Raw genomic sequence first — 27,442 nt, 5'->3', positions numbered from 1 at the left:
ACCTGTTGTTTTAATCCCCTGAGAACTTTGGTCATCTTCAGAATGCAAATGAAGACACTTTAGATGAAATCTGAGAGCTCCTTCATCTGTCATACACAGCAAGAGTCCCGAGATGCTCAAAAGTCCAGAAAAGGAACCAAAAACATTGACTTTGACTGTGACTTTAGTGGTTAAGTTGTAATCGAGTTCTGAGAACATTTTGTGTGCCAGAAAATGTTGAAAAAAGCAGCCATGCCCAAAGTAGGCGCTGTTGAACCATATAGTGGCTGCCTTTTGACCCTGTAGCCTATTCTCTTCATTTCCATTCAGCAGAAGAAACTCACACAGGTTTGGAACAAGTAGAGGATGAAAAAAATGTCAGAATTGTAATTTTTATGTGAACTACCCCTTTAATGCTTTCGTAAATTTAATATTATCACTGAAGATTGCTAAAGAATGGCAGGAAACGTGGAACAGATTATAAGAGACGACAATTTATATGAAACAATAAGAAACCCTATATAGGCCTATAGAGGTTGTAGAAATAGAAGAGGACATAATTATGAGGATGAGATTTGGACTCAGATATTAATAGGATATTAATATTAATGTGTAGTAGACATGCAAGTCATCATGAACTGGATTAAAAAAAGTTTCTCAAAATTGGCTTAAAATGTTTAGATTAAATTTTTTTGATCAACTTTAAATACTGAAGTGTGTGTTTGTGTGTGAGAGAGAGAAATCTAATCTATTTTTTAAATATTTTTTATTAATCTTTTTATTTTTATTAATTTATTTTTAATTTCATTAATCTATTTTTATTTTATTTATTTCTGTGTTTTCTCTGTATTATATTTTATATCCATATTTGTTTGCACTACTGCCCTTTTTTCATTGTCTTGTTTGTACACAGCGACGCTGCACTGCTTTGACAATACAAATGTACAGTTATTTGTCATGCCAAAAAAGCTCCTAAAATGTGTAATGTGTGAGAGAGAGAGAAAGAGAGAGCAGAAATATTATAAAGTGAAAAACATGGGAGAAATGTATCAATAAGTCATGACTGGAACAGTAAGTGGCAAAAAAGCGAAACAAAATAGACTTTTATTTTGTCGTGACGTGTGACGTCATCAGGCGGCGCCGCTTCAGCGCTGTGATTCAACTGGAGAAAGGTTTGTGTTTTTAAACGTTTACGGATATAACCCGATTTAATTAAAGTTTCAGATTTTTTTTTCCGATGCTAAATTATGTACCTGCTTTGGACAATAATATTTAAGCCCTTTATACAACGTAGTACTATTTTATTCTCAGTAGCAGAGGGCTATTGTTTGAAACCGAAAAGAGTGTAATAGTGTTTTAAAGCAGGGTTTCTCAAACTTTTCTGATAAGAGGTAAAGTTGGTTTTATATTCACACATTCGTTTATTTAGCAGTCTATATATTGTTTACCATGTTACTTTAAATATTTGATCGGAATTAGCTTGCAAGTGTGACTTGAAAACAACATTAACACTGTTTATTTGACTGTGAACAATGTTGTACTTTATAGTTACTTTAAGTTATACTTTAATGAAATTATATCATTAAGGGGAAAGTCTGAATGTGCGAATATAAAACCAATTTTACCTCTATTTTAAAAAAAATGTTTTACCTGATTTCTTTTTTTGATAATTAAAAGAAACTGTTTAAGCAAGTGTTAAGAGAAGTTATTTTGTATCTGTTCATTGTTTAATTTATTTTAAACGGGACATTTTTATTGTTTTGTTAATTTTAAACAGGATAAAGTGTCCAAACTCAGAGAAAAACTCCTGCTGAATCGACTGATCTCCACACTGTTATAAAGATGCCGTTTATTAAAGAGGAGAGGGAAGATGTGAAGATTGAAGAAACATTCACAGTCAAACAGGAAGACCTGCAGGAACAAACAGGTTGACTTTTATTCTCAAAGACCAACTCAGTCATTTGATCCTCATTCAGATATTTTAATAATAAGAATACTGAATTAAATCCATCTTGCAGCCCTGAGTGTGCTGCCTAGTTCTCATAAATGCACATAAGCACTCATTAAAAGACAGAATGAGTTTCTTTCGTCACTTGTTCTCATGTCTTTTGTCTTTTATGTGTTTTTAGTCTCCCATTTTCTCTACCTTCTTAACGTTATTGCTTTTCTTGTTCTTTTACTGTTTGTAAAGCGCCCTTAGTGCTTTATAAAATAAATAAAAACAATAAATTAATAAAAGGTTTAACTAAGTTGACGATATTTGACCTACAGTATTCTCATAAAAGACTTAACATTTTAGGCCTTAAAAAGTCTTAAATTTACTGAAATGTTGTGTTGTAGGTCTTAAATCTTTTTTATACAAGTCTTTATTTTCTTTTGTTCATGTTTTTCTACCCAATCTGGCCAAAACCTATTCAATCACCAACAATTCAACTTAATAAAACTTTCAACTTTTTATTCAAAAAGGTCATTTTAACTCTATTTATCATAATGGTTTAATTATTTTACTCCCAATAACATTTGTTTAAACGTGCTCCATGTATTTACTGCTGTGGATATCAACCTGGACAGATTGTTGTGCATAGATTTAGTTTGTTATAGTTTTTAAAACTTTAAAAACATTTGTTAATTTTTTAGTTTTAAAAATAAATTTTATTTTGATGGGGCAAATAAAAATCTTTTCCATCTGGGCCATTTGAAAAGTTCTTTAGCCTTTAGCCCTTTATGAGTCTAAAATTTCATTCATAATGGTCTTAAAAATATAAAAAGTCTTAAATTTAATCTTTGTAAAACCTGCAGAAACTCTGGTTTACAGTATGTAAAAAATGTGGATCCCCCCAATAATGCGCATGCTAAATGAAATGGACACTAAAATAATTAATTGTTATAAAATATTTTACATTCGCAGAATATAGACCATATTCTTCATGCACCAACAGGCGGCGCCATTGGAATCTTTTTGTTTGAGACTTTTTTAAAGAATAAATTTTTAGATCATAAATATCAGTGTTATGCTGCTGAGGCATGGGACAATAACTATATTCAAGGTTTACCGCAGTTTGGAAAAGTCAAGGTTTTAAAACCGCCAACATTTCCTGCTGCACCGTTCCTACAGTATATGTAAGATTTTTTTTAATGTTTTGTTTTTTAGGACAACAGTATCTCCTGCAGTAAAGACCAAAGAGGCTGTTTTAAATCGTAAAGAAATCTGTGATTCATTTCAATTATTTAGCCTGACATGTTTACTGCTCAAAAATGTTTTAAAAGTTTCTCAGAAGAAAATATATTTTAGGATATCATACTGTCAGATTCTTATACTGGCCCATGCCTAATGCTGCTTGATGTTGCAAAGTCATATTTTCTCATTTTATTATTTTTATTTGTATTTATAGTCATGAACACACCTGTTTGCAGAGCAAGTAGCGTGACTGTTTTCTGCAGTTTATTATTTCTGGTCAAATAATGCCAAAATCCAAATAGAAAAAGAATAATAATTATAATTAAAAAGCAAATTAAAAAGAGTATAGGCTACATTAATATTTGCAAAGGAAAAGAGTTGTTTGAGTATATTTAAAGTTCTGGTTGCTTTTTATCTTAAACGTCCTTTTAGGGTTCTTTCTGACTATTTTTGTGTATGTAATTACCTAATTAAGTTAAAAGATTTAACATAAAATAGTTCTATTTTTTTATATTGTCTATTTATATAAACTAACATTTTGTATAACACATTTTCATTATTTAACAGATTTAATACCTCTATTAATCAAATTCTTTCTATTTCATCAGCTTTGAAATAACCAGATTCCTGATACATATGTTTGTGAATTTTATTTTGTAAGTTTCCTTGCGTGCTATACCAGCATGCAGAGAGTTTTGTGTTTGTGTGTGTTTGTGTTTAATTTAATCCAAGGATTAAGTTTATGTTCGGATCGAGTTTATATGTCTGTGTATGTGTATGTGGGTGTATGCATGCAGTAGGTTTAAATATGTGCAAGTGTCATACTTGTTTTGAACATAGTATATGTTTATATGTGTATATTCATGTGTAGACATGCTAAACCCTACACTGCGCCTCATAGCCATCTGTGTTTGGTGTCGGGAAGGTGGATGGTGAGGCGACAGGTTGATTTAAACTTTTATGAACCTATTTGATGTGTTTCCGATGCTAGTCGGCATCGCTCTCCCGCACAGTTTGCAGAGCGCAGAAACAAAAAGCTGATCGGAACTTAAAAAGCCAAACAACGTCCACATCAACTACTTTGACTGCATTCTTACTTCTGGAAGCTTGTTCCTCTATATGTGTATTTAGGTCGCTCATTTTGTAGCTTTCTGTGGCAGAGCAGCTTAACCAACTTCTGAGCGCTGTCATCACGCAAGTGACATCATGCTCATTCTGAGCACGGAAAGTCATTTAGTGACAAATGATACAAGGTAGAAAATCTTATATATATATATATATATATATATATATATATATATATATATATATATATTTTATATATATATATATTATATATTATATAACAAAACATAATAAAACATATGTAAAACATATACACAAATGTATCGAAATATCGGAAATGAGTTTAAAAATCATATCACCGTTATTGAAAAAAAATCTATCGTGATATATTGATATTATATTATTGTCCAGCCCTACGTTAGATACAGAGAACAAGGTGAATTAAATATCACTTTTAGCAAATATAGTGAGATTAGATCCAGCATAACTCGTAACATCAAAATGGAAAAAACATTGATAAATTAACCCACTTCTCATTTACTAGTCTGTTATGAGCCATATCATACCTCTTGAGCCTCCGATCTCCTCCTGATTTGCTGTTTCTGTTTGTTTTTTGAAAATGTAATTGTCTTCAAATCTAAAAATATATTTTATTTTATAGTGTGAGTTGTTATTCGATGTGATACGAAGCTGCAAGCATGTTCTTTTGGACAGAATTTTTAACTAAGGTGTAATGTTGTCCAGATACTGGAATTTCTGACTTCATTACTTTGCTATATATTGATGTTCAATAGGCTACTATTTTTTAAATAACAACAATTGTATCAAAAATGGTACAATAAATTATTTCTTAAGTAGAAAATTATTTATTTTCTTTTTTTTTTTAGTTTTCCTCAAAATAGGTTGATGTGGGCATTGTAGCACTTTAAATGCATGTAATGCCTGTTTCATTTACACTTGAGCAGAAATTCCATATATACCTCACAAAAGTAGCAGAACATTCCAGGAAATCCCTAATATGGATGAAGGCATCCAGCTATTGCTGTTGAATGAAAATAAGATCTGAGTAAATATTAAAAGGCTTTAACTGATCATTTACACGACTGCGCCCATAAATGGTTTATATGTGTACTTCCAGCCATCTTAGGTATATTTATAAGAAAGTCGATTTATTATTTAATGCTAACTGTAATTTTAATTGTCATCCATATTAGGGATTTCCTGGAATGTTCTGCTACTTTTGTGAGATATATATGTATATATGCATGTTACAGTAGAATATAGCTATAAAACAATATGCTAGATGCATGAACTCACTGTAATTTAACTATTACAGAAACAGATGAGAGATTTGTTTTTTATTTTAAAGCATTTTCCCAGATTATGTCAAAATAAGATGTTCCCAAATATCAGTCCGTTTGTTAAAACACAGAAAGTTTTGACCAAATGAATCCACAAAATCAACCCAGAATGGATGAAAATGACCCAACAGCACACAAGGGGAAAGGTGCATATTTCAGCCTTTATGCAGATGCTGTACAGGTATATCTCATGTTTGCGAGGCAAATATTCAGCTGTTTGTTCAACTGTTACCTCAGAACTTTTTTTTTTTCCGATGCATTTACCAGTCAGGCACAGAATGAACAAGTATCTCCTGTCTGCTTTACAAATTTTAGAAAAACATTTTGTTGTAATTCTGAATATATATGGATAAAAATAGGCTTTTTACAGCTTTCAAATCTGTGTCTGATCAATATGACCAAAATGACTTTTATGAGAAACTCTGAAAGCTGGACTGACACAGTTTCAATTTACCAGAACTTCTAAGTTAAGTGGCTTCAGCACAACTTGCATTGTAAAAGAACTAGATGAAGATGAATTGAATCTGCTCAAATGTGCATACGTTAATGGACTGAACAAAATATGATCTGATTTATTTTACATTTAATGTGCATCAAAATTACAGTGTGTAGCCAATGTTTCCAGTGTCTTTTCACCTTTACGCTTTTGATGAGGGTTTTAAGACTTAATGAAAACTAATGTTTTATTTATTTCAGACCTAATTGAAGAGAATAAGGGGAGGAAAGATGAGGAACATCATGTCAAAATTGAGGAAAAAACTCATTTACAGACTGATGGTATTTTGAAAAGGAGAGACAAGAATCGTTTCACCTGCACTCAGTGTGGAAGGAATTTTGGAAGAAAAGGCGATTTTAAGATTCACATGAGGATCCACACTGGAGAGAAACCGTTCACATGCACTCAGTGTGGGAAGAGTTTCAGCAAATCATCATCCCTTAATCAACACATGAGGATCCACACTGGAGAGAAACCATTTACATGCACTCAGTGTGGGAGGAGTTTCAGCCAATCATCATACCTTAATAAACACATGATGATCCACACTGGAGAGAAACCATTCACTTGCACTCAGTGTGGGAAAAGTTTTAGGCAATCATCATCCCTTAATTACCACATGATGATCCACACTGGAGAGAAACCATTCACATGCTCCCAGTGTGTGAAGAGTTTCAGTTGCTCATCTCACCTTAATAAACACATGATGATCCACACTGGAGAGAAACCATTCTCATGCACTCAGTGTGGGAAGAGTTTCAGACACTCATTATTTCTTAAACAACACATGATGATCCACACTGGAGAGAAACCATTCACATGCACTCAGTGTGGGAAGAGTTTCAGCCAATCATCATCCCTTAATCACCACATGAGGATCCACACTGGAGAGAAACCATTCACATGCACTCAGTGTGGGAAGAGTTTCATACAATCATCACAACTTAACCGACACATCATGATCCACACTGGAGAGAAACCATTCACATGCACTCAGTGTGGGAAGAGTTTCAGCCAATCATCAAACTTTAATCTACACATGATGATCCACACTGGAGAGAAACCATACACATGCACTCACTGTGGGAAGAGTTTCAGCAAATCATCATCCCTTAATGAACACATGACTATCCACTCTGGAGAGAAACCATTCACATGCACTCAGTGTAGGAAGAGTTTCAGTTGCTCATCTCACCTTAATCACCACATGAGGATCCACACTGGAGAGAAACCATTCGCATGCACTCAGTGTGGAAATCGCTTCAGCCGATCATCAAACCTTAATCAACACATGATGATCCACACTGGAGAGAAACCATTCACTTGCACTCAGTGTGGGAAGAGTTTCAGCCAATCATCATCCCTTAATCACCACATGAGGATCCACACTGGAGAGAAACCATTCACATGCACTCAGTGTGGGAAGAGTTTCATACAATCATCACAACTTAACCGACACATGAGGATCCACACTGGAGAGAAACCATTTACTTGCACCTAAGCCACGGTTACACTGGACCTTTCTCCCCATAGACTTCCATTCATATGCACGCAAATCCGTCAGACTGTAAACGAAAGTTTGTGTATCAAGTTTTGCAGTTCACTGCGTTGCAGAGTTCAAGCTTGGTAAACTCTGACCTGCGAAATCGCATTACTTGACTGTGTGAGACCAATCGAAGATCAAAACATGACCTCTCTGGACAATCGCTCACTTTTTTTAATGTCTAATCATCTTGTTTAATCCCGCCCCTTTTCGCAGCGCCATACAACAAAATGTTGCATGCTCAAACTCTAGTGTGACCGCAACTTCAGTGTGGGATGAGTTTCAGCAGCTCATCAGAAATTGACCTGTTAAGCTTTTGGGCTATTTTGGGTATTTCCGCCTTAATTTGGCCTTCCGATTTAAAAAGCTTTCCATAACCACATGCATAGGAATAAATACAAAAGTTTGGTATAATTTTAAAAGAAATCCTTTGAAATTTCATAAAATACTGTTTTATATAAACTGAAGTTAAAAAATGTGGAACTCAGGCCTTGAGTGCTCAATCAAAATTCCATTTTTTTCCAGCAGGTGTCAGTAAACACAAGAAAAATACATTTCTCCCTATAATAATGCATGCAAGAGTTATTCTATTCTAACTGGAAGAAGGTAACATGTCAAAAAAAAAGTATTTCCCCCTACCTAAATTTAAAGTCTCACCACACCCACATAAAGTACAATAAATGCAATATCTTAATGTCATTTTAAAGAAAACCCTTTGAAATTACAAAAAACACTGCTGTTAAATGCTAACTATTATTATATATGTTTTCTGTCCTATGATGAACCACCTCAACACAAACAGCTTTGTTTTTTTTTTGTTTTAAAGCAAGTCTTAGTGCATAACTCAGGCCCTGTGTGCTCTATCAAACTGAGGACAGTTTTTGTTTGTTACCAGCATATGTCAGGACGCACGAGAAAAAATTATTTTGTCTTAATCATGTAGTATGCAAGAATCATTTTAGTTTAACCGAAGGGTGGGAAAAAACAACACAAGTTTCCTACCTGTCAAAAGTGAAAAACAAGATATTACAAGGGTTATTATCACAAAAATCATAATTTTACTTCTTCATAACCACATCAAAATCATAACACTATATCAAAAAAGCAAATGGCACAGTAGTACTTTTTTCCATTTTATTTTTCAATGTCCAAACGGCCTTCACACATTAAATGTAAAATAAATAATGTACAAATATATATAAACTGCAATTATATATAAATAGATATTTTATAAAAGTAATGTGCAAAGTCTAACAAAAGATTTTGAAAAATGACTAGTATAAAAAAAAGGGTCATTTTGTAAATACGTTATCGTATTTTTTTGAATTTTGGAATTTCATGACCCAAATTTATTGCATTTGGCACTTACAAGACATAGCAGGGGATTACTCATTCACACAAGAACAGAAAAAGCTGAAAATGGACTAATTTTGTTGCGAAGAACCTAAGGTAAAGGATGATGTAGCTTGTTTGGCTATCTGGAACAGCGCACGGAGCAAATAGACAATAATTGCCCTTGTATGTTTATAAAATAGGAGTTCATACCTTATGATTTATTCAAAGACTGTTGGACAAGTGACTGTAAATTGTTGTGGTAAAAATATTCTGGTCTGCTAAATATTCAACTCGTAGCTGTGCATTTATACTTCTGCGCGCTGTCTCTGTTGGTCTGCATTAACACTTCCGAAACGCTAGTTGGCAGTGAGGTGTAAATGTTCCTCTATGTCAGGTTTCTTCGCTGGTGCTTTGTTTTTTCTGACCACTTCCTGAATCTACAAGTGACTCAAACTCGCTCTTTTTGAAGCACAAACCGGCGGACGTGCAACAACTTTTCTATAAGGTAAACATAAAACAAAACTTTTTATCTGGAGCTTCCTCACGGGACTCCACACTTTTAAACAATCGCTCTATTGGGCTCGCGCGGCTCTCAGTCCCGACCAGACTCGTCAGCGCTACTAAGCCGACCAATCACAGAGCTTGCGCTACACGTCGTTGCGATGTGTAGTTACATTTTTTGAGAGGTGCACGTCAGCGACATCTACGACCACGGCGTAGGGCTATGCTTTAGCGCCGTAGCTTAAGCATGGGCTTGACGCAGAAGTATTAATCAGCCTTAAGAGGGACTATATCAGAAGAAAGTCTCTTTTCTAACCCTTAACCGCAATGCAGCATAAGGTACCAACATATCAGTACAATCAACCTCACTAATGCAACAAAAAGTTGCCTTTCACAGTCTTTACCAAATGTCAACATCCATATGTTGCACTCCAGTGGAGAGGCGGAACCAAACATCTCCCCCTTTCAAGAGTTCCCACTTAGATATGCTTGGCACTTATAGCAGGTTTGGCATGCTGTCCCGGGAGAGAACCCTGAGCTCGGAGATATTTGAGCCCAGGGCTCCCGCCCCAGTCTAGAAGCATATCAGGAGAACCGAGATCAGGTAGGTCTCGATCGCTCCCCAAAAAATGCCTCCAGCTCGGGACAGCAGCCGAGTATTTCAAAGAATTTCCCCCAAAATGCTAGAAAGTTTTTACTATATCCGGCTGCTGGATATAGAAATTAAGGAATGAAGAAAGAGTAGGGGGCTCCAGTTGGAGCAAAGTTTGAAACTGACTCCTGTGGAAGCCAGAGCGGGGGAAGGGGTTGGGGGGAGACTAGTGAAGAGGGGCCATAAGGGGTGGGTGGGGTTGGCTCATTAAGAGTCAAAAATATGCTCGAGGAACACTCCAAACGGAGATAGAGCAGGGAAGTGGCAGCGCTATATATGAATATATATGTATATATAAGAGAGTATATAAATATATATATATATAATGGGGTAATCTAAGGCCTGGAAGGGTGATCAGGAGACTTCTGTGAGTCGGAATGGGCGCTGCGGGAGTTGGGTGCAGCAATTTTTTATTTTATTTTGCCATCTCTAGCAGAAATCGTGAAGTGTGATTTGGGCGGTGGAGATTTCTGCTAGAGGGTGAGTGGCAAGTTTGGCCAGACTCCCGCTGTAGTTGATGCTTGTGGAACACTCCGACTGGAGATGGAGCGGGGAGTGACAGCGCTCTATATAAATATATATCTATAAACGAAAGTCCATAGATATATATATATATAATAATACTCTGTCTATGTTGTGTCTTGCCGGTGTGCTTATGCTAAGATAGGGCTGTTTTTCTCCCTTTTCTCACTTTGTCCTAATCAAGGGCAAGCTGAGGGGGTGTTTTTTAGCCTAACTGTCCAAATGTATCTTTCTTCGTTTCTAAATGCTGCCTCCTAAGATCTGTCTCCCCTGAAAAGTTGTTTGTGATGTTTTGTGTATGGTCTGGGGGGTCCAATTTCGCTATACGAAAGTGTAGTGACAAATAAAGGCTTGATTGATTGATTGATTGATAATGAGTTTCAGTGGCCTGGGGGGGGGGCAGTGACTGACCCCTGCGGGGGTCGGTGCCCGGGGAACAGGGCAAGCTGGCCTACTCTAGCAGGAGTCTGGGAATATGGGATTTGGACAGTGAAGATTCCTGTTAGAGGGTGACGGGATGAGTTAGGTGCTCGAGGAACACTCCGTTAGGAGATGGAGCGGGGGAGTGACAGCGCTATTATAAATATATATCTATGTATAGGTGTATATATATATATAATATATAAATATATATATAAATATATATAATTATATATATTCACTATTATAAATATATAAATATATATATAATTATATATATATATATAAATAAAGATTGCTAAGGCCTGGAAGGGACGGTGAGACGACCCCTGCGGGGGTCGTAGCTCGGGGTAACACTTCTGCGGAAGTCAGAGCTTTAGGGGGGGCGGGGTCCGGCAGGAGTCGGGAAATGGGAGGGGGCTGTGAAGACTCCAGCGGAAACGGCCAGGGTGGCGGGGTGACGGGGGGCTTGGATGAAACTCCAATTACCTATGTGGCTGGGGGAGAAAACTGAGTGTTACTCAGGCTAGAAGAAGAAAAAAAGAAGAAGGTAAGGTGGCTGGGTCACACCCTGCCCTTGAGTGGATGTGGGATTATGGCTGACAAGAGCCATCTGGGCTTCTTTGGGGGGGCCAGTGGCTAGGACGCATGTCTTGAAGGCATCAGGTGACCACCTTCCTAGGATCTGGATTTGTTGCTGCCCTTTGTACTTCTGTGATGGCTGCTCATATTCTGAAACATAGTATACAGGAATAAGAGAAGTAATTCAACACCTTTAATACTTTTTCCACACATTTAAAGACCTTATCACCACTTTCAATCAAAAATGCTGGCAAGATTTATCTTACGGAATATTTACTAAATATTAAAATGTAATAAATGAATCCAACTAAACATTCAAATACAGAAACATGTATATTAAAATCTAGCCGATTCGACAGGTTGTCACCTATACAGCTGCAGACCAGCTGCAGATAGTGTTGCAGTAAACAAGCGGCAAGCTGTCAAACCTTAGTAGAATTTTACTGATTACGTAACTACCTAGTATCCTGATATTCACAGCTTGAATACAGTCGAACTTTAGCATACGATGATACCTTGTACAACAATAAATGTATTACCTTGTAAAGGAATCTAAGACTTTCTAATACTTTAAAGGCCCTCAAACTGCACTATATTGACTTATCAGCCCCCAACACCTTCTGATACTCCACAGACACCCTGTGTAAGAGTGACTGGGAGTGGATCTAGGGGAAACCTGTGGAACAAAGAACTGCTATAAGCATCTCTAAATCAGAGTCGTGTGACAGGGTGGTTTGTGTCATCTATAAATGGGAAGAAGAGGGGGGGCGGGGGTTTGCAGAGGGAGAATGAGGCTCGGCGGAGCGACTCTGCTATAGCGGAAGTACAAATGCTAGTCCGCATTGGAGTGTTATGAGTGCTAAATATTGTCAATAGTAATATGAAGAGTAAATGGGGGGGGGGGGGGGGATATGTGAATATGGTATCAAGGGTGTGGGCTGTATGGGCGGAAAGTATCTTTGCGAAGACTGTAAATGCATTAGGAATGGATGAAGAGTGTGATGGGTTGAATGAGGGCAGTTTCAGGAGCTGGCAGTCTTGAACTCTAAAATGGAAAACAAGAGAGAATTAGAAATGAAATCTTAGCAACGTGGCACGTGTACAGCAGACATGATTAATTGTATTGGCTGATATTCGTGGGAGGAGTTTTCATAAGCGTATGGATGATTGTGAATGGAAGCGCCTTTGTTAATGCATGTTCCAATACTTAATGTCACAATGTGTCAGGGTTGTAGAAGTGTAGTTTATTGTACTAATTTTACCCATTAGTAAAATAAAGTTCACAACATCAGAGAAAGAACAATGTAAATCAGCTTTGTAAAATAAAATATCTTCTAGAACAATAGGGGGGACTATATATATATAAATAAAGATTGCTAAGGCCTGGAAGGGACGGTGAGACGACCCCTGCGGGGGTCGTAGCTCGGGGTAACACTTCTGCGGAAGTCAGAGCTTTAGGGGGGGCGGGGTCCGGCAGGAGTCGGAAAATGGGAGGGGGCTGTGAAGACTCCAGCGGAAACGGCCAGGGTGGCGGGGTGACGGGGGGCTTGGATGAAACTCCAATTACCTATGTGGCTGGGGGAGAAAACTGAGTGTTACTCAGGCTAGAAGAAAAAAAAAAGAAGAAGGTAAGGTGGCTGGGTCACACCCTGCCCTTGAGTGGATGTGGGATTATGGCTGACAAGAGCCATCTGGGCTTCTTTGGGGGGGCCAGTGGCTAGGACGCATGTCTTGAAGGCATCAGGTGACCACCTTCCTAGGATCTGGATTTGTTGCTGCCCTTTGTACTTCTGAGATGGCTGCTCATATTCTGAAACATAGTATACAGGAACAAGAGAAGTAATTCAACACCTTTAATACTATGTAGAGTAAATGGGGGGGGGGGGGATATGTGAATATGGTATCAAGGGTGTGGGCTGTATGGGCGGAAAGTATCTTTGCGAAGACTGTAAATGCATTAGGAATGGATGAAGAGTGTGATGGGTTGAATGAGGGCAGTTTGAGGAGCTGGCAGTCTTGAACTCTAAAATGGAAAACAAGAGAGAATTAGAAATGAAATCTTAGCAACGTGGCACGTGTACAGCAGACATGATTAATTGTATTGGCTGATATTCGTGGGAGGAGTCTTCATAAGCGTATGGATGATTGTGAATGGAAGCGCCTTTGTTAATGCATGTTCCAATACTTAATGTCACAATGTGCCAGGGTTGTAGAAGTGTAGTTTATTGTACTAATTTTACCCATTAGTAAAATAAAGTTCACAACATCAGAGAAAGAACAATGTAAATCAGCTTTGTAAAATAAAATATCTTCTAGAACAATAGGGGGGACTGAAATCATCTTTAATGAAAGCAAGGATGGATGTCAAACCAGAATTTAAAAGTAATTTCACAAGAAAAAAATAAGTGATCGAGTGTTTCTGGAAGATTTGAGCATATCTATCAACATCAAAGTTAAATCTTTTTTGAATAAACTAATTCACAGGATATATCCTGAATACAATTCTGTAATGAGTTTCCTTAACCTTAGGTGCTACAGGATATTTAAGATAAAAGGTAAAAGCTTTGTCCTCTACTAAGGGTTTAACAACTCCTAGATGATAACACTTAAAATCACCAATGATAAGCGTTTAAATTGTTTGTAAATAAGCTTGATTTTACATTTACTATCGAAAATATCAACATTTAATATTTTAAAAAATGGAAGAAAAGTTATAAGTATAAATGGGAGATTAAAATAATTACTTTGAATTAACCTAAACAAAGCAGTAGGTATAGCCTCGCAAATTTCAGTATAACCTTTATCTGTGATTTTAACTCTATATTTATTTAAAAATTCGTTATGAGATAGTAGCAGTCCATTTACATCTAACAAATCATTAATAAATATAATGCCTTTATTGTACCAGTCACCTCTAAACAATGATTTCCTGTTAATAATAACAGCCCTTTTATTTCAAAGAGTGGATTTATGAGGGGAAAATTATAGGTAAATATCATTTTCCAAAAAAGTAGTTCTTGCTAATGAAAATTAGACAGCGTCAAAGGAAGTTTTGAACAATCATAATCATATTTTAATACAAATTCAAGGCCACCATTTTTTTAAACAAATTATTTGGAATATGATACAATATTGAATAAGGCTTAGCTAAACACTCTTTCAATCATTTAACTCTAAAAGTGCCAAGAAGACATTCAAAACCGAGAGCTTTCAAACCTCCATATTCATACTGTTTGACCATAAGATTCTTACGTAAATAATATGATTTATTTTTCCAAATAAATTTAAATAATATTGAATTTAAAGATTTAACTATTTTGGGAGGAGTATATAAAAGATAAGTTAAATATATAATTTTAGATAATCCTAGTCAAAAGAATTTTAGCCTATATGGAAAGGTCTCTAGCTAGCCAATGATTTAGGGATTTTTTCATCCCTTCCATTTTAATATTAACATTTGCACATTCTCTATTAACAGAATTTTTGGTGATGGTAACTCCCAAGTATTCAACTTCTTCTTTTACTAGAATACCCTCTTATTCTCTTAAAGTACAATTCTGAATAGTTAATATTTATAAAATATTAATATTTTCTTAGGTTTAAGGTCAATTCAGAAGCTTTAGGAAACAGAAATTTTGACAAGAGCTAAATGGAGCACCTCCCTATTCTTAAGAATTAATAGAGTGTCATCAGCAAACTGACTTAAAGTAAAAGTCCTGCCAAGTATATCAATATACCTAAAGTGTACTCTGAATTTTTTTTTAAATATAATGACATAAGTTCAACAGCTATATTAAAAAGAAAAGGTGAGACGGGACATCCTTGATGGATTCCTCTTTTGATGTAAACTCTAGGAAATGATCCTAAATTCAGTGATTTACTACTGAATATATCAGTATAGACCATGGAAATTACCCTACAAAAGCTCGGACTAAACCCGAAAGTTTCTAAAGACTTTCTAAAGACAAAAAAGGATGCTCAAGGGTATCAAATGCCTTGAAAAAGTCTAGAAATAGAAATAAACTTGTCTGAGGAATTAAATAATCGAGCATATCAACTATCATTCTGAATACTTCTCACTTTAATGAAAGCTGATTGTGTTTCATTAATTACCTTGCCTACACCTTTTTTTGAGTCTACTGGCAAATACATGAGAGAGCAATTTAAAATCATTGGACAAAAGAGTTATGGGTCTCCAATTGTTTAAAAATAATTTGTCTTTGCTTGGCTTTGGAACTAAAATGATTAAATTCTGCTTCATAGAAGTTGATAGTTCTGCTTTGTCTTTAATTTCCTTAAGTGCTTCAAAAACTAAAAATCTCAGCTCTGGCCAAAAATGTTTATTGAACTCACCTGTAATTCCGTGTATGCCTGGGATTTTCCATTGAACATTTGAGAAATAGCAACATCAAGTTCAGAGATAACAATTTCAGATTCCATCATTTCACGGAAGCTGTCATCTATAATAGGAACTTTATCTTTTGAAAAGGAAAAGAAAAAGTCACAACCAACCTCATTAAGTTTTGACTTATATAATAATATGAATAGATGTGATCATCAATCAAAGTTTTCTCTTCACTTACATTGTTATTTATGCTAAGTTTATTAATAGTTTTAGAAGATTGTCTATGCTTTACTAAATTTAAAAAAAAATATATATATATGAAGAATTTTTCTCCCCCTCCTATCCATTTCACTCTAGATCATAAAGCTCCTTTAGCTTTTTCTGTATAATAGTAATCTAACTCTGATGGCAAAATACAATGTTCATTTTGTTCTCCAAGAAAATCTTTATCACCAAGGTCATTTATTCTAGATAAAACTGTTAACTATCTTTTTTTCCTAACAGAGGAAAACAATAGCTCATTACAGCAGAGCCATTTTTTAACACGATTCATTTTCAATTTGAGAAAAGCATGTGGCAAAAGAAAACCAAACAGCAAATAGGGAGAAAAGCATTTGCCAAATGCTTATTTAAAAAGCTGTTTAAAATGTGTTTTGTGATTTATTAATAAAAAAATTTTACTGTTTGATTAATCAGCCTTTAAAACATGAATTAAATAATAATACAGTAATAAAAGTGTCTATTTATTTATACATTTAAAATGTTTTTGTAATGCATTATTTTATTGCTTAATTAAATGACATTTAAAAACACAATTCAAACATATCTATTTATTTGTCCATTTAAATTGTGATTTATTTATGTACATTTTTATGCTGGGTGAAGCAGGGGCGCAGTAGGTTGTGCTGTCGCTTCACAGCAAGAAGGTCGCTGGTTCGAGCCTCGGCTCAGTTGGCGTTTCTTTGTGGAGTTTGCATGTTCTCCCTGCATTCGCGTGGGTTTCCTCCGGGTGCTCCGGTTTCCCCCACAGTCCAAAGACATGCGATACAGGTGAATTGGTAAAGGCTAAATTGTCCATAGCGTATGAGTGTGTGTAGATGTTTCCCAGAGATGGGTTGCAGCTGGAAGGGCATCCGCTGCGTAAAAACTTGCTGGATAAGTTGGTGGTTCATTCCACTGTGGCGGCCCCGTATTAATAAAGAGACTAAGCCGACTAGAAAATTATGACATTTTTATGCTTCAATAATTAAATTGATCATTTGAGTCTTTGTTTTTCTAACTAGCACTCCTGATCCTCCATCATAATGACATTGAAGACTAATCATGCGTACAATTCAGGCTTAAACGTGAATAAATTATATTTTAAAGAACATTAAAATGCAATAACGTTTTAGTGAGCAGAATAAGCTTATTATAAAATATTCCAAACATTTTTACTGGGTTTGTATATTATGGTATTTACAACTATTTGTTGTACAACATTTTATTTTTTTTTTACATGGGTGGAAACCTTTGTTGAACCCATCTGTTTCTGATGTTTGCTGGGGAGCGATTCTGAATGTCTGGCAACTGTGCAGAGCTAAAAAAAAAAAAAAAAAATCACTGTATTAAGTAGTTTAAGGGGACATGTGGTACATTGTCCAGTGGCTCCCAGTGCTTCAGCATCTCTGTACATGTTGTCCGTGGAGCTGGTGGTACTGCTGGTGCTGGTTGTGGCCAAATATAGTGGGAACTATAGTAAAAGTTCAGTGGCATCTGCACTGTTAAAAATTGTCCCGTTAAAAAACAGTAAAATACTGGCAGCTGCAGTTGCCAGCAATGTACTGTTATTTTACAGTATGTTGCTGTAAAAATACATGGACTACATTGATTTACACAATACTCAAGTGAACTCATTTTGCTCACTGAAAGCAACTGCCTCAACTTGGTCAACTGCTGAATGAGTTTATGAAGTAATGTGCTATATATGATTAGAAGTATACTTATAATGATAACTTATTTTAGTTAATTAGAAAAGTTCGGTTTAACTCTAATGTCTTATTTTTCACAACAGCACACGTAAATCTGGAATCACCAGAGAGATTCTGACTGCATCAGCAACTAAACAGCCGCTATCTTTAAATAGAGAAACATGCAGAATAACATCAGCAACTCATTGTTCATCTTTAACTCATACACTGGCTCTGCTCTCCTCCACAACGGTGACAGACAGAAGAAATTAGCTTCAGGTTTTACAGTAAAATACTGTTTTTTCCTTGATTTAACAGTAATCTACTGGCAGCTGTGGTTGTGTCACGAAATACAGGGAGACCCAATTGCAAGTAAAATATATTTATTGACTCAGACAGAATGACAGAAGGAAGAACGCAGGAAGATGATGAGTGAGTCAAGCGAGCAGCAGGAAATGTATTAATCGAACAGGGAGCACTGAAGAACAAGATCAGAGAGCCGCCAACAGATAAGGTACAAGAGTCCAAACACAGAGCTCTCCCCGCGACACACGACCAGAACTCAGCGACCAGAACCTGACAGGACACAGACAAACAGACGTGAAGAAAACGAACTGACACTGTGAGACAGAAACGCTGAACATATATAGGCGCGGTAATGCGCTGCACCAGTGGTCCGCTGATTACAGCTGAGCGGTGCTGCGCACGGCAAGGCTGGTGACAGCGACACGTGACCACCCAGCTGATAAGGTAAACACAACTGACAGCAACGCGACTCTTAACACAGACACAGAGACACCCAACACACACAGTCATACACGCTTATACGTAAAACGCATAACGCACTACACCGCACACACACACACATACATACACACACGCAGACACATCATAGAAGAACAGACAGATCCACAATCGTGACAGGTTGCCAGCAATCTACTGTTTTTTACAGTCTATTTCCGTAGTTTTAATTAGCAGTATATTACTGTTAAAATACATTTTTACACTGTGTTTTTACCTCTCACACCTTTAACCCTTTAAACCCCAGAGCATATACTTCAGTTTTTATTGAAGTGTCCACACTACTGAGTGTTCAAGAAACATGTAGCAAAGCTGAAGTAAATTAATTAATTAACTGACTAATTAAATAATAACTGAGGATTAACGGTGAACAAATGAAGAAATACTGAAGGGAAAAAACAAGAACAGAACATACAAAACTGCAAGTCACAGCGTTATAATAAAATAACCTGAAGGTCAACAAATGATTAAATCATTTAAATTATCAGCGGATGATTAAACAACTCTACAAACATCATCACCGACTTCACTTATTACTAAAACTTTTATTTTTGTAAAACATCTAAGTTCTTCTAGAGAGAAAGGTTAACATTTTACGTCACCATCATGGAGAACAGAGTTTGCTTTAGTTGGGCTCTTAGCCCTGACGGTTTTATCGTTTATATATTTTGGCTGCTGCAATTGTTAAGAACTTTGTTTAGAATGCTCTTTTGATATGGCAAGCAAGCCAAAAACCTAATTATGGTAATCTGGTGATATTCATGTTGCTATAAAATGGCGGAGTCTGCTATAATTTATTATATTATAATTTACTGCTCCTATTCAATGTTTAATCAATTGTTTCACATTATATGTCTGTGTGGCAATGATTTCTGAACGTTTTAAAGAATATCTTGGACAAAAACACTGCTCTATGGTGTAAGTTGCACTCAGACAGACATCAATAATAAGCATATGAACCTCAATAATGGTGACAACTAACAAAATTAACAGTTTAACTCACAAACAGGCAACTGAAAGTCTAAACATAAACAACAACAGAAAAAAACACAAATAAAAAAAAGTGTGAGACCATTATACTACATTTATTCATGCAGCAATGCATGCTGGGATATTTGTACTGTGCCTCACCCAGCATGCATTGCAGTATGAAACATTTGAATTGTTACCATTGTTGAGGTACAAGGTCTGATTCATGAGGTCTGAGTGTGTATTTGTCATAACTGAACTGTTTTTGTATGTTATTTCTTAACTGTTAAGTATTTATGTAGGTATCATATCTGTTTCCAATTCTCAATTAAATTAATATCCGCAACTAAGCATAAAATCTATTGCATGAGGCCTTTTATCCAGATTTAAATCAGAACTAGTTTCAGTCAAATAGATTAATCTATCTATTGACATGCCAACTTTATTGCTATAATAAAAGTGTTTTGTAAACTCTGTATTACAGCTCTTAGAGAGTCTGAAATAATGGGTTCAAGGGTGAAGAGCCCAACTAAACCAGCCCCTCACTCCATTACGGTGACACAAAAAACACCTTAATTTCTGTTGGATCTCAATGAGAATAGTATGGAAGTCAAATCAGTCAGTAATAAGTGTGTGTCTGCTGTTGTTTGTGGAGTTGTTTAATGATCCTCTGCTGAGACTGAAGCTGTTTTATTTTATTTTATTTAATGTTGTAACTCAAGTCACTGTTTGTGTTTCTTGTTTATTTTCTTCAGTAATTGTAATTATTAACAGCAGGTGTTCATCAGTGTCTGAATTCACTCATTAGTGTTCATTAACTCTGTCAGGTGAACTATATTAGTTAACTAGTGTATGAAATTGAACAAGGACACAAAGTGTGATTTCAAACACAGACTTCAAAACATTGAATCTGAACCCTGTTAGCTCACAGTTTTCTGCAGTTAGTTACTTTCTCGAAAACAAAAATGTTACCCAGAATGCACTGTTTTAACAAAATATTACTGTTTTAGTGAAAAAAACATTATTTTACCGTAGAATCTGACCGTTTTTTAACAGCAATTTTTTACAGTGTGAGGTAACAGGTGGATATTCTATTGATGGAGCAGGTGGAGGAAGTGGCTTTGGTGCTGGTCCAGATTCCTCATCATCTCATCAAAATTAAATGGATATTTGCTAAAATAGATTATAATCGCATTTGACTTTTTTTCCACTTGAAATGACAAATCTTTTTGCTAAATTAAAAGTATTTTAAAGGGTGACAATGAGATTACTAGTAATTTATTATTAGTAAGATACTAGTTTAAAAAAATATATTTTTTCAGTTTTTATTTTGCCCACCTAACATTGCTGTTAGTAATAGTAGTCACACACACACACACACATATATATATATATATATATATATATATATATATATATATATATATATATATATATATATATATATATAAAATTTGAAAGAACGGATAGCTGAAGTGCTTCAGTAGTCTCTGTTGAGTACTGGAATTAACATGTAAGCTAACAAATCTCTCATATTCTCATTCACAATAGAGATACTGGGTTTCCCATACACAGATTTATTTGTAGTAATGTGGGAGTTTTCACATGAACATTTCTTCAAAGGAAACCAGTTGTTTACAGAAAGTTTCATTGTCTTCATGAAGAAAACTAGTTTCTTTTCTAAAATCAGTCCATCAAAATAAATGTGTAGTGTTTTGAAACCAAAGTCTTCATTTGTTACCCACAACACATCAAGATTTGATCAAGACAAAATCTCATAATCTGACACAAATCTGATCTGTTGTAAATGGCAAATGGCATTGTGTAGTCTGATCAGGGCTTTATGGAGTCTGCATCAGTCTCTCATTGTCATTGCAAGTTCACACCGGCCGAGTTTAGGTGGATTTTTATTCACCACCAAGTTTTGTGAAACTGCAGACAAAAGCCCTAAATTGGAGGCAAATCGGTGTTTGTTCAAGGGAGTGACAATCAAACAATGTGAATAATCAAAAACACAATCTAAGGGTGTAGGACAGTTTTCTCTGCATCTCCTCAAACATTTTCTCCTCCCTAATCTTTCTAATTCTCTTTTGAGTGCAGACCATTTGATTGCAGTGTGCAATGTGCACAAATTTGGTTTTCAGTTCATAATAACTTGAAACACATATAGAGTTATTTTGCTTTCTTGCAGCCCTGTAGAAACTCTCACAACCTGGTACATCTTCACCCCTCTTCAGTTATTGAGTTTAAATCTTCAGGTTCAAAGGGTTTCATTCCAGTAACTTGAGATCTATTCAAGAGTTCACACTTGTCCCGAGATGCTATCCCGGGAAAGCCTTAAGCTCTGCTAGACAAGGCCTCATTTTTTCTCTCCATTGTGAAGCTTCATGTGATTGACGAGGCTTCTTTTATGTTTGAAGACCTTTCCACACTCACTGCATCGAAAACGCTCGCCTGAGTGAATCTTCATGTGTTGCTTAATGGAGTCTTTGCATGAGAGACTCTTTCCACAATGATTGCATGTAAACACTGTGGTTTCAGTGTGACCATTCGTGTGATTCATGATTCTAGCTTTGGTTGTGAAGCTCTTTCCACAATGAGCACATGCAAACGGCTTCTGTCCGGTGTGACTTATCATGTGGTGTTTGAGTGAGCCTTTATGTGGGAAACTTTTACCACACTCAGTGCATGTGTAAGGTTTCTCTCCAGTGTGAATCCTCATGTGGAGGGTAAGGTTTTGTTTCTGAGAAAAACCTTTCCCACTCTATGTACAAATAAAGCTTCTCTCTCCAGTGTGAGTTCTCATGTGGACTTCAAGGTTGCCATTTTGCTTACAACTCTTTCCACACTGAGGGCAAGAGTAAGGCCTCTCCCCAGTGTGAATTCTTCTGTGCACTGCCAAGTTTCCTGTAGAATAGAAGCTTTTTCCACACTGTTGGCATGCGTACAGCCTCTCTCCAGTGTGAATTCTCATGTGCACTTTTAAGTTTCCTGTATTATAGAAGCTTTTTTTCACACAGTTTGCAGGTGTAAGGTTTCTCCCTAGTGTGGTCAAGGTTTGGCTTTTGAATGAAACTCTTTCTACTCTGTTTACAGCTGTAATTACACCTAGACTTGGATTTCCGAGGTTTTCCGTGTGATGAAGTCTTTTTAGTGAGTGTGGGTTTTTCATCAGTCATTATTTCTTGTTGTTTCTCTTTTATTTCATTCCATTGATGTGTCTCTTCTTTCAGCACCATCAGGTCTTCAAAAACGAACAAAAAAGTGAACTTTAGTATGAAGGCTTAAAGTGGCAAGCATGAAATGGATGTTTACCCTAAATATTAAAATGACCTTACTATTTACTCTCCATCATGTGGTTTTAAACATTTCCTGTCTTCTGGAACACAAAGTAAGCCAGCATTTTTATCACAATATCTTATTTTGTCCTCAACAGAATCAAGAAACTCATCAAGGTTTAAAACCACACAATGGAAAGTAAATGGTGAGGCTATTTTCATTTCTGTGTCAGAAAGTCATACCAACACTGACTCACATAATCAACACATCTCTTGACTCTGGTTTATTCCCCACTGTATTACTACTGTAATTGTGAATCTTTACTGTTCCTGTTTCAACAGTGTACTCTTGCTAAAAGGAGCAATGGCAGACAGAGACTTCCAGTGCAGACTTTGTTAAGATGCTGCAATCTAATCGTGGGAAAGACACTTGCTCCTGAGCAGATTCGAGCTTGGGGATGTGTTGCTGTCACACCAACAAGTCTGCCGTGAGTTTCAAAGAACACATTATACTGACTAGTTGCCAACTTAAATGTACTTTCTTATTTCCAGCGTTCACTGAGACTCACACACACACTCAAGCAGTTTGGCCATGTTTAAAACCTTTTCTGGCAGCTGTAGGATTCGAACCCACACCCCCGAAGAGACAGGAGCCTAAATCCAGCACCTTAGACCCCTCGGCCACGCTACCCTAGACGTATCCTTGCAGTGGTCCCTTTTCTGCCCAATTTTACGGAAGCAGAACAGCAGAGAAGACGCAGAGCTTCCTAGTGAAGCCCTTAAACTTTGGCCAAGAAGTCTACATTTGGATGCGAGCTGAAGCGTGCAGTATCACTTTGCAAGTCTGTTTGCTCAAGCAGAGAGGTCATTCTCAAGCATCCTAAAAGGACTGCCTGGCAGCGGATGGGATTCGAACCCACACCCACAAAGGGACTGGAGCCTAAGTCCAGCGCCTTAGATCCCTTGGCTACGCTATCCCAGATGACTCCATGCAGTGGTCCCTTTTTTGCCCAATTTTACGGAAGCAGAGAGGACGCCGAGCTTCCAAGTGAAGCCCTTCAACTTTGGCCAAGGAGTCTACGTTTGGATGTGAGTGAAAGCATGCAGTATTACTTTACAAGTATGTTTGCTCAAGCAGAGAGGTCATTCTCAAGCATCCTAAAAGGACTGCCTGGCAGCGGTGAGATTCGAACCCACGCCCCCGAAGAGACTGGAGCCTTAATCCAGCACCTTAGACCGCTCGGCCACGCTACCTTGCCAAGCTGCTTTCCCTGAGCAGTTTTCGCACCAACTTGTTTCACGTAGCGCAACAGCGCTGGGAAATCAGTTGAATTTGGCCATGCATTGCTGGAGCTCCTCCACAAAGAAAGAGAGCTGCTTAATACTAGCTTAGGAAGCACTCCCACCTTCCTGTCAAGCACAGTTCTGTCTCTATTAGAGCACACCTCAAGGCATTTGAAGTCTACTCCAAACGGCAGCCAACTGCAATGCATTTAAGCACCTGATTACAAGGTAACTGTTATTTCACAAAAGAGTGAAAGTTACTGATTCCATCACAGCAGACTCCACATTGTTGTTGTTATTATATTCAAATCCAGTTATAGAGTATTACTACTCTAATTGTGAATTTTTACTGTTCCTGTTTCAATAGGGTGCTCTTGCTAAAAGGAGCAATGGCAGAGAGAGACTTCCAGTGCAGACTTTGTTAAGATGCTGCAATCTAATCGTGGGAAAGACACTTGCTCCTGAGCAGATTCGAGCTTGGGGATGTGTTTGCAAGTCTGTTTGCTCAAGCAGAGAGGTCATTCTCAAGCATCCTAAAAGGACTGCCTGGCAGCGGATGGGATTCGAACCCACACCCACAAAGAGACTGGAGCCTAAGTCCAGCGCCTTAGATCCCTTGGCTACGCTATCCCAGATGACTCCATGCAGTGGTCCCTTTTTTGCCCAATTTTACGGAAGCAGAGAGGACGCCGAGCTTCCTAGTGAAGCCCTTCAACTTTGGCCAAGGAGTCTACGTAAGGTAACTGTTATTTCACAAAAGAGTGAAAGTTACTGATTCCATCACAGCAGACTCCACATTGTTGTTGTTATTATATTCAAATCCAGTTATAGAATATTACTACTCTAATTGTGAATTTTTACTGTTCCTGTTTCAATAGGGTGCTCTTGCTAAAAGGAGCAATGGCAGAGAGAGACCTCTAGTGCAGACTTTAAGATGCTGCAATCTTATCGTGGGAAAGACACTTGCTCCTGAGCAGATTCGAGCTTGGGGATGTGTTGCTGTCACACCAACGAGTCTGCCGTGAGTTTCAAAGAACACATTATACTGAATAGTTGCCAACTTAAATGTACTCTCTCATTTCCAGCGGTCACTGAGAACACGCACGCATTCAAGCAGTTTGTCCGTGTTTAAAATCACATCTGGCAGCGGTGGGATTTGAACCCACGCCCCCGAAGAGACTGGAGCCTAAATCCAGCACCTTAGACCCCTCGGCCACGCTACCTTGCCAAGCTGCTTTCCCTGAGCAGTTTTCGCACCAACTTGTTTCACGTAGCGCAACAGCGCTGGGAAATCAGTTGAATTTGGCCATGCATTGCTGGAGCTCCTCCACAAAGAAAGAGAGCTGCTTAATACTAGCTTAGGAAGCACTCCCACCTTCCTGTCAAGCACAGTTCTGTCTCTATTAGAGCACACCTCAAGGCATTTGAAGTCTACTCCAAACGGCAGCCAGCTGCAATGCATTTAAGCACCTGATTACAAGGTAACTGTTATTTCACAAAAGAGTGAAAGTTACTGATTCCATCACAGCAGACTCCACATTGTTGTTGTTATTATATTCAAATCCAGTTATAGAGTATTACTACTCTAATTGTGAATTTTTACTGTTCCTGTTTCAATAGGGTGCTCTTGCTAAAAGGAGCAATGGCACAGAGAGACCTCTAGTGCAGACTTTAAGATGCTGCAATCTTATCGTGGGAAAGACACTTGCTCCTGAGCAGATTCGAGCTTGGGGATGTGTTGCTGTCACACCAACGAGTCTGCCGTGAGTTTCAAAGAACACATTATACTGAATAGTTGCCAACTTAAATGTACTCTCTCATTTCCAGCGGTCACTGAGAACACGCACGCACTCAAGCAGTTTGTCCGTGTTTAAAATCACTTCTGGCAGCGGTGGGATTTGAACCCACGCCCCCGAAGAGACTGGAGCCTAAATCCAGCGCCTTAGACCCCTCGGCCACGCTACCCTAGTTGTATTCTTGCAGTGGTCCCTTTTCTGCCCAATTTTACGGAAGCAGAACAGCAGAGAAGACGCAGAGCTTCCTAGTGAAGCCCTTAAACTTTGGCCAAGAAGTCTACATTTGGATGCGAGCTGAAGCGTGCAGTATCACTTTGCAAGTCTGTTTGCTCAAGCAGAGAGGTCATTCTCAAGCATCCTAAAAGGACTGCCTGGCAGCGGATGGGATTCGAACCCACACCCACAAAGAGACTGGAGCCTAAGTCCAGCGCCTTAGATCCCTTGGCTACGCTATCCCAGATGACTCCATGCAGTGGTCCCTTTTCTGCCCAATTTTACGGAAGCAGAGAGGACGCCGAGCTTCCAAGTGAAGCCCTTCAACTTTGGCCAAGGAGTCTACGTTTGGATGTGAGTGAAAGCATGCAGTATTACTTTACAAGTATGTTTGCTCAAGCAGAGAGGTCATTCTCAAGCATCCTAAAAGGACTGCCTGGCAGCGGTGGGATTCGAACCCACGCCCCCGAAGAGACTGGAGCCTTAATCCAGCGCCTTAGACCGCTCGGCCACGCTACCTTGCCAAGCTGCTTTCCCTGAGCAGTTTTCGCACAAACTTGTTTCACGTAGCGCTACAGCGCTGGGAAATCAGTTGAATTTGGCCATGCATTGCTGGAGCTCCTCCACAAAGAAAGAGAGCTGCTTAATACTAGCTTAGGAAGCACTCCCACCTTCCTGTCAAGCACAGTTCTGTTTCTATTAGAGCACACCTCAAGGCATTTGAAGTCTACTCCAAACGGCAGCCAGCTGCAATGCATTTAGGCACCTGATTACAAGGTAACTGTTATTTCACAAAAGAGTGAAAGTTACTGATTCCATCACAGCAGACTCCACATTGTTGTTGTTATTATATTCAAATCCAGTTATAGAGTATTACTACTCTAATTGTGAATTTTTACTGTTCCTGTTTCTATAGGGTGCTCTTGCTAAAATGAGCAATGGCAGAGAGAGACTTCCAGTGCAGACTTTAAGATGCTGCAATCTAATCGTGGGAAAGACACTTGCTCCTGAGCAGATTCGAGCTTGGGGATGTGTTGCTGTCACACCAACGAGTCTGCCGTGAGTTTCAAAGAACACATTATACTGAATAGTTGCCAACTTAAATGTACTCTCTCATTTCCAGCGGTCACTGAGAACACGCACGCATTCAAGCAGTTTGTCCGTGTTTAAAAT

The 27,442-nt window shown here is 37.6% G+C and overlaps 4 protein-coding genes and 3 non-coding genes across 9 annotated transcripts in view; 1 reads left to right on the top strand and 6 right to left on the bottom strand.

Moving 5' to 3' along the window:
* Nucleotides 1-27,442, bottom strand: part of LOC141381800 (uncharacterized) — an 887,475-nt gene that overhangs the window by 413,367 nt on the left and 446,666 nt on the right. The window lies entirely within an intron of this gene.
* Nucleotides 1-27,442, bottom strand: part of LOC137491443 (uncharacterized) — a 180,319-nt gene that overhangs the window by 66,957 nt on the left and 85,920 nt on the right. The window lies entirely within an intron of this gene.
* The window catches only part of LOC137489694 (uncharacterized), a 247,946-nt gene that overhangs the window by 211,211 nt on the left and 9,293 nt on the right, over nucleotides 1-27,442 (bottom strand). The window lies entirely within an intron of this gene.
* LOC137491086 (uncharacterized) lies at nucleotides 1,101-8,189 on the top strand. Of its 3 annotated transcripts, none has more exons than XM_087250078.2 (3): nucleotides 1,101-1,151; nucleotides 1,757-1,906; nucleotides 6,280-8,189. In XM_087250078.2, exons 2-3 carry the CDS (start codon nucleotides 1,822-1,824, stop codon nucleotides 7,578-7,580), a joined length of 1,386 nt encoding a protein of 461 aa, XP_087106204.1. In that variant the 5' UTR covers nucleotides 1,101-1,151; nucleotides 1,757-1,821; the 3' UTR covers nucleotides 7,581-8,189. The 3 variants fall into 3 exon arrangements, with proteins under 3 accessions (XP_087106204.1, XP_088506506.1, XP_087106205.1); XM_088650380.1 differs by having other exon boundaries at nucleotides 1,101-1,370; XM_087250079.2 differs by lacking the exons at nucleotides 1,101-1,151; nucleotides 1,757-1,906 and adding an exon at nucleotides 5,114-5,211 and having other exon boundaries at nucleotides 5,497-8,189.
* Nucleotides 25,402-25,483, bottom strand: trnal-uag (transfer RNA leucine (anticodon UAG)). Its single transcript has one exon. It is a non-coding gene; the product is annotated as a tRNA-Leu (tRNA).
* trnal-uag (transfer RNA leucine (anticodon UAG)) lies at nucleotides 26,144-26,225 on the bottom strand. The gene has a single exon. It is a non-coding gene; the product is annotated as a tRNA-Leu (tRNA).
* On the bottom strand, nucleotides 26,707-26,788 carry trnal-aag (transfer RNA leucine (anticodon AAG)). The gene has a single exon. It is a non-coding gene; the product is annotated as a tRNA-Leu (tRNA).

This window comes from Danio rerio, chromosome 4 (assembly GCF_052040795.2).
Source record: "Danio rerio strain M-AB ecotype USA chromosome 4, GRCz13ab, whole genome shotgun sequence".
In the NCBI taxonomy this organism is placed as follows: Eukaryota; Metazoa; Chordata; class Actinopteri; order Cypriniformes; family Danionidae; genus Danio; species Danio rerio.
Note: the sequence above shows the minus strand (reverse complement) of the source record. Positions and strands in the feature narration are given on the sequence as shown.

Bases quoted from the DNA above. Each gene is read 5' to 3' on its own strand.
- LOC137491086 (XM_087250078.2), top strand. From the start codon at position 1,822: ATGCCGTTTATTAAAGAGGAGAGGGAAGATGTGAAGATTGAAGAAACA. The intron at 1,907-6,279 runs GTTGACTTTTAT...TATTTATTTCAG, and splicing joins AGACCTGCAGGAACAAACAG to ACCTAATTGAAGAGAATAAG.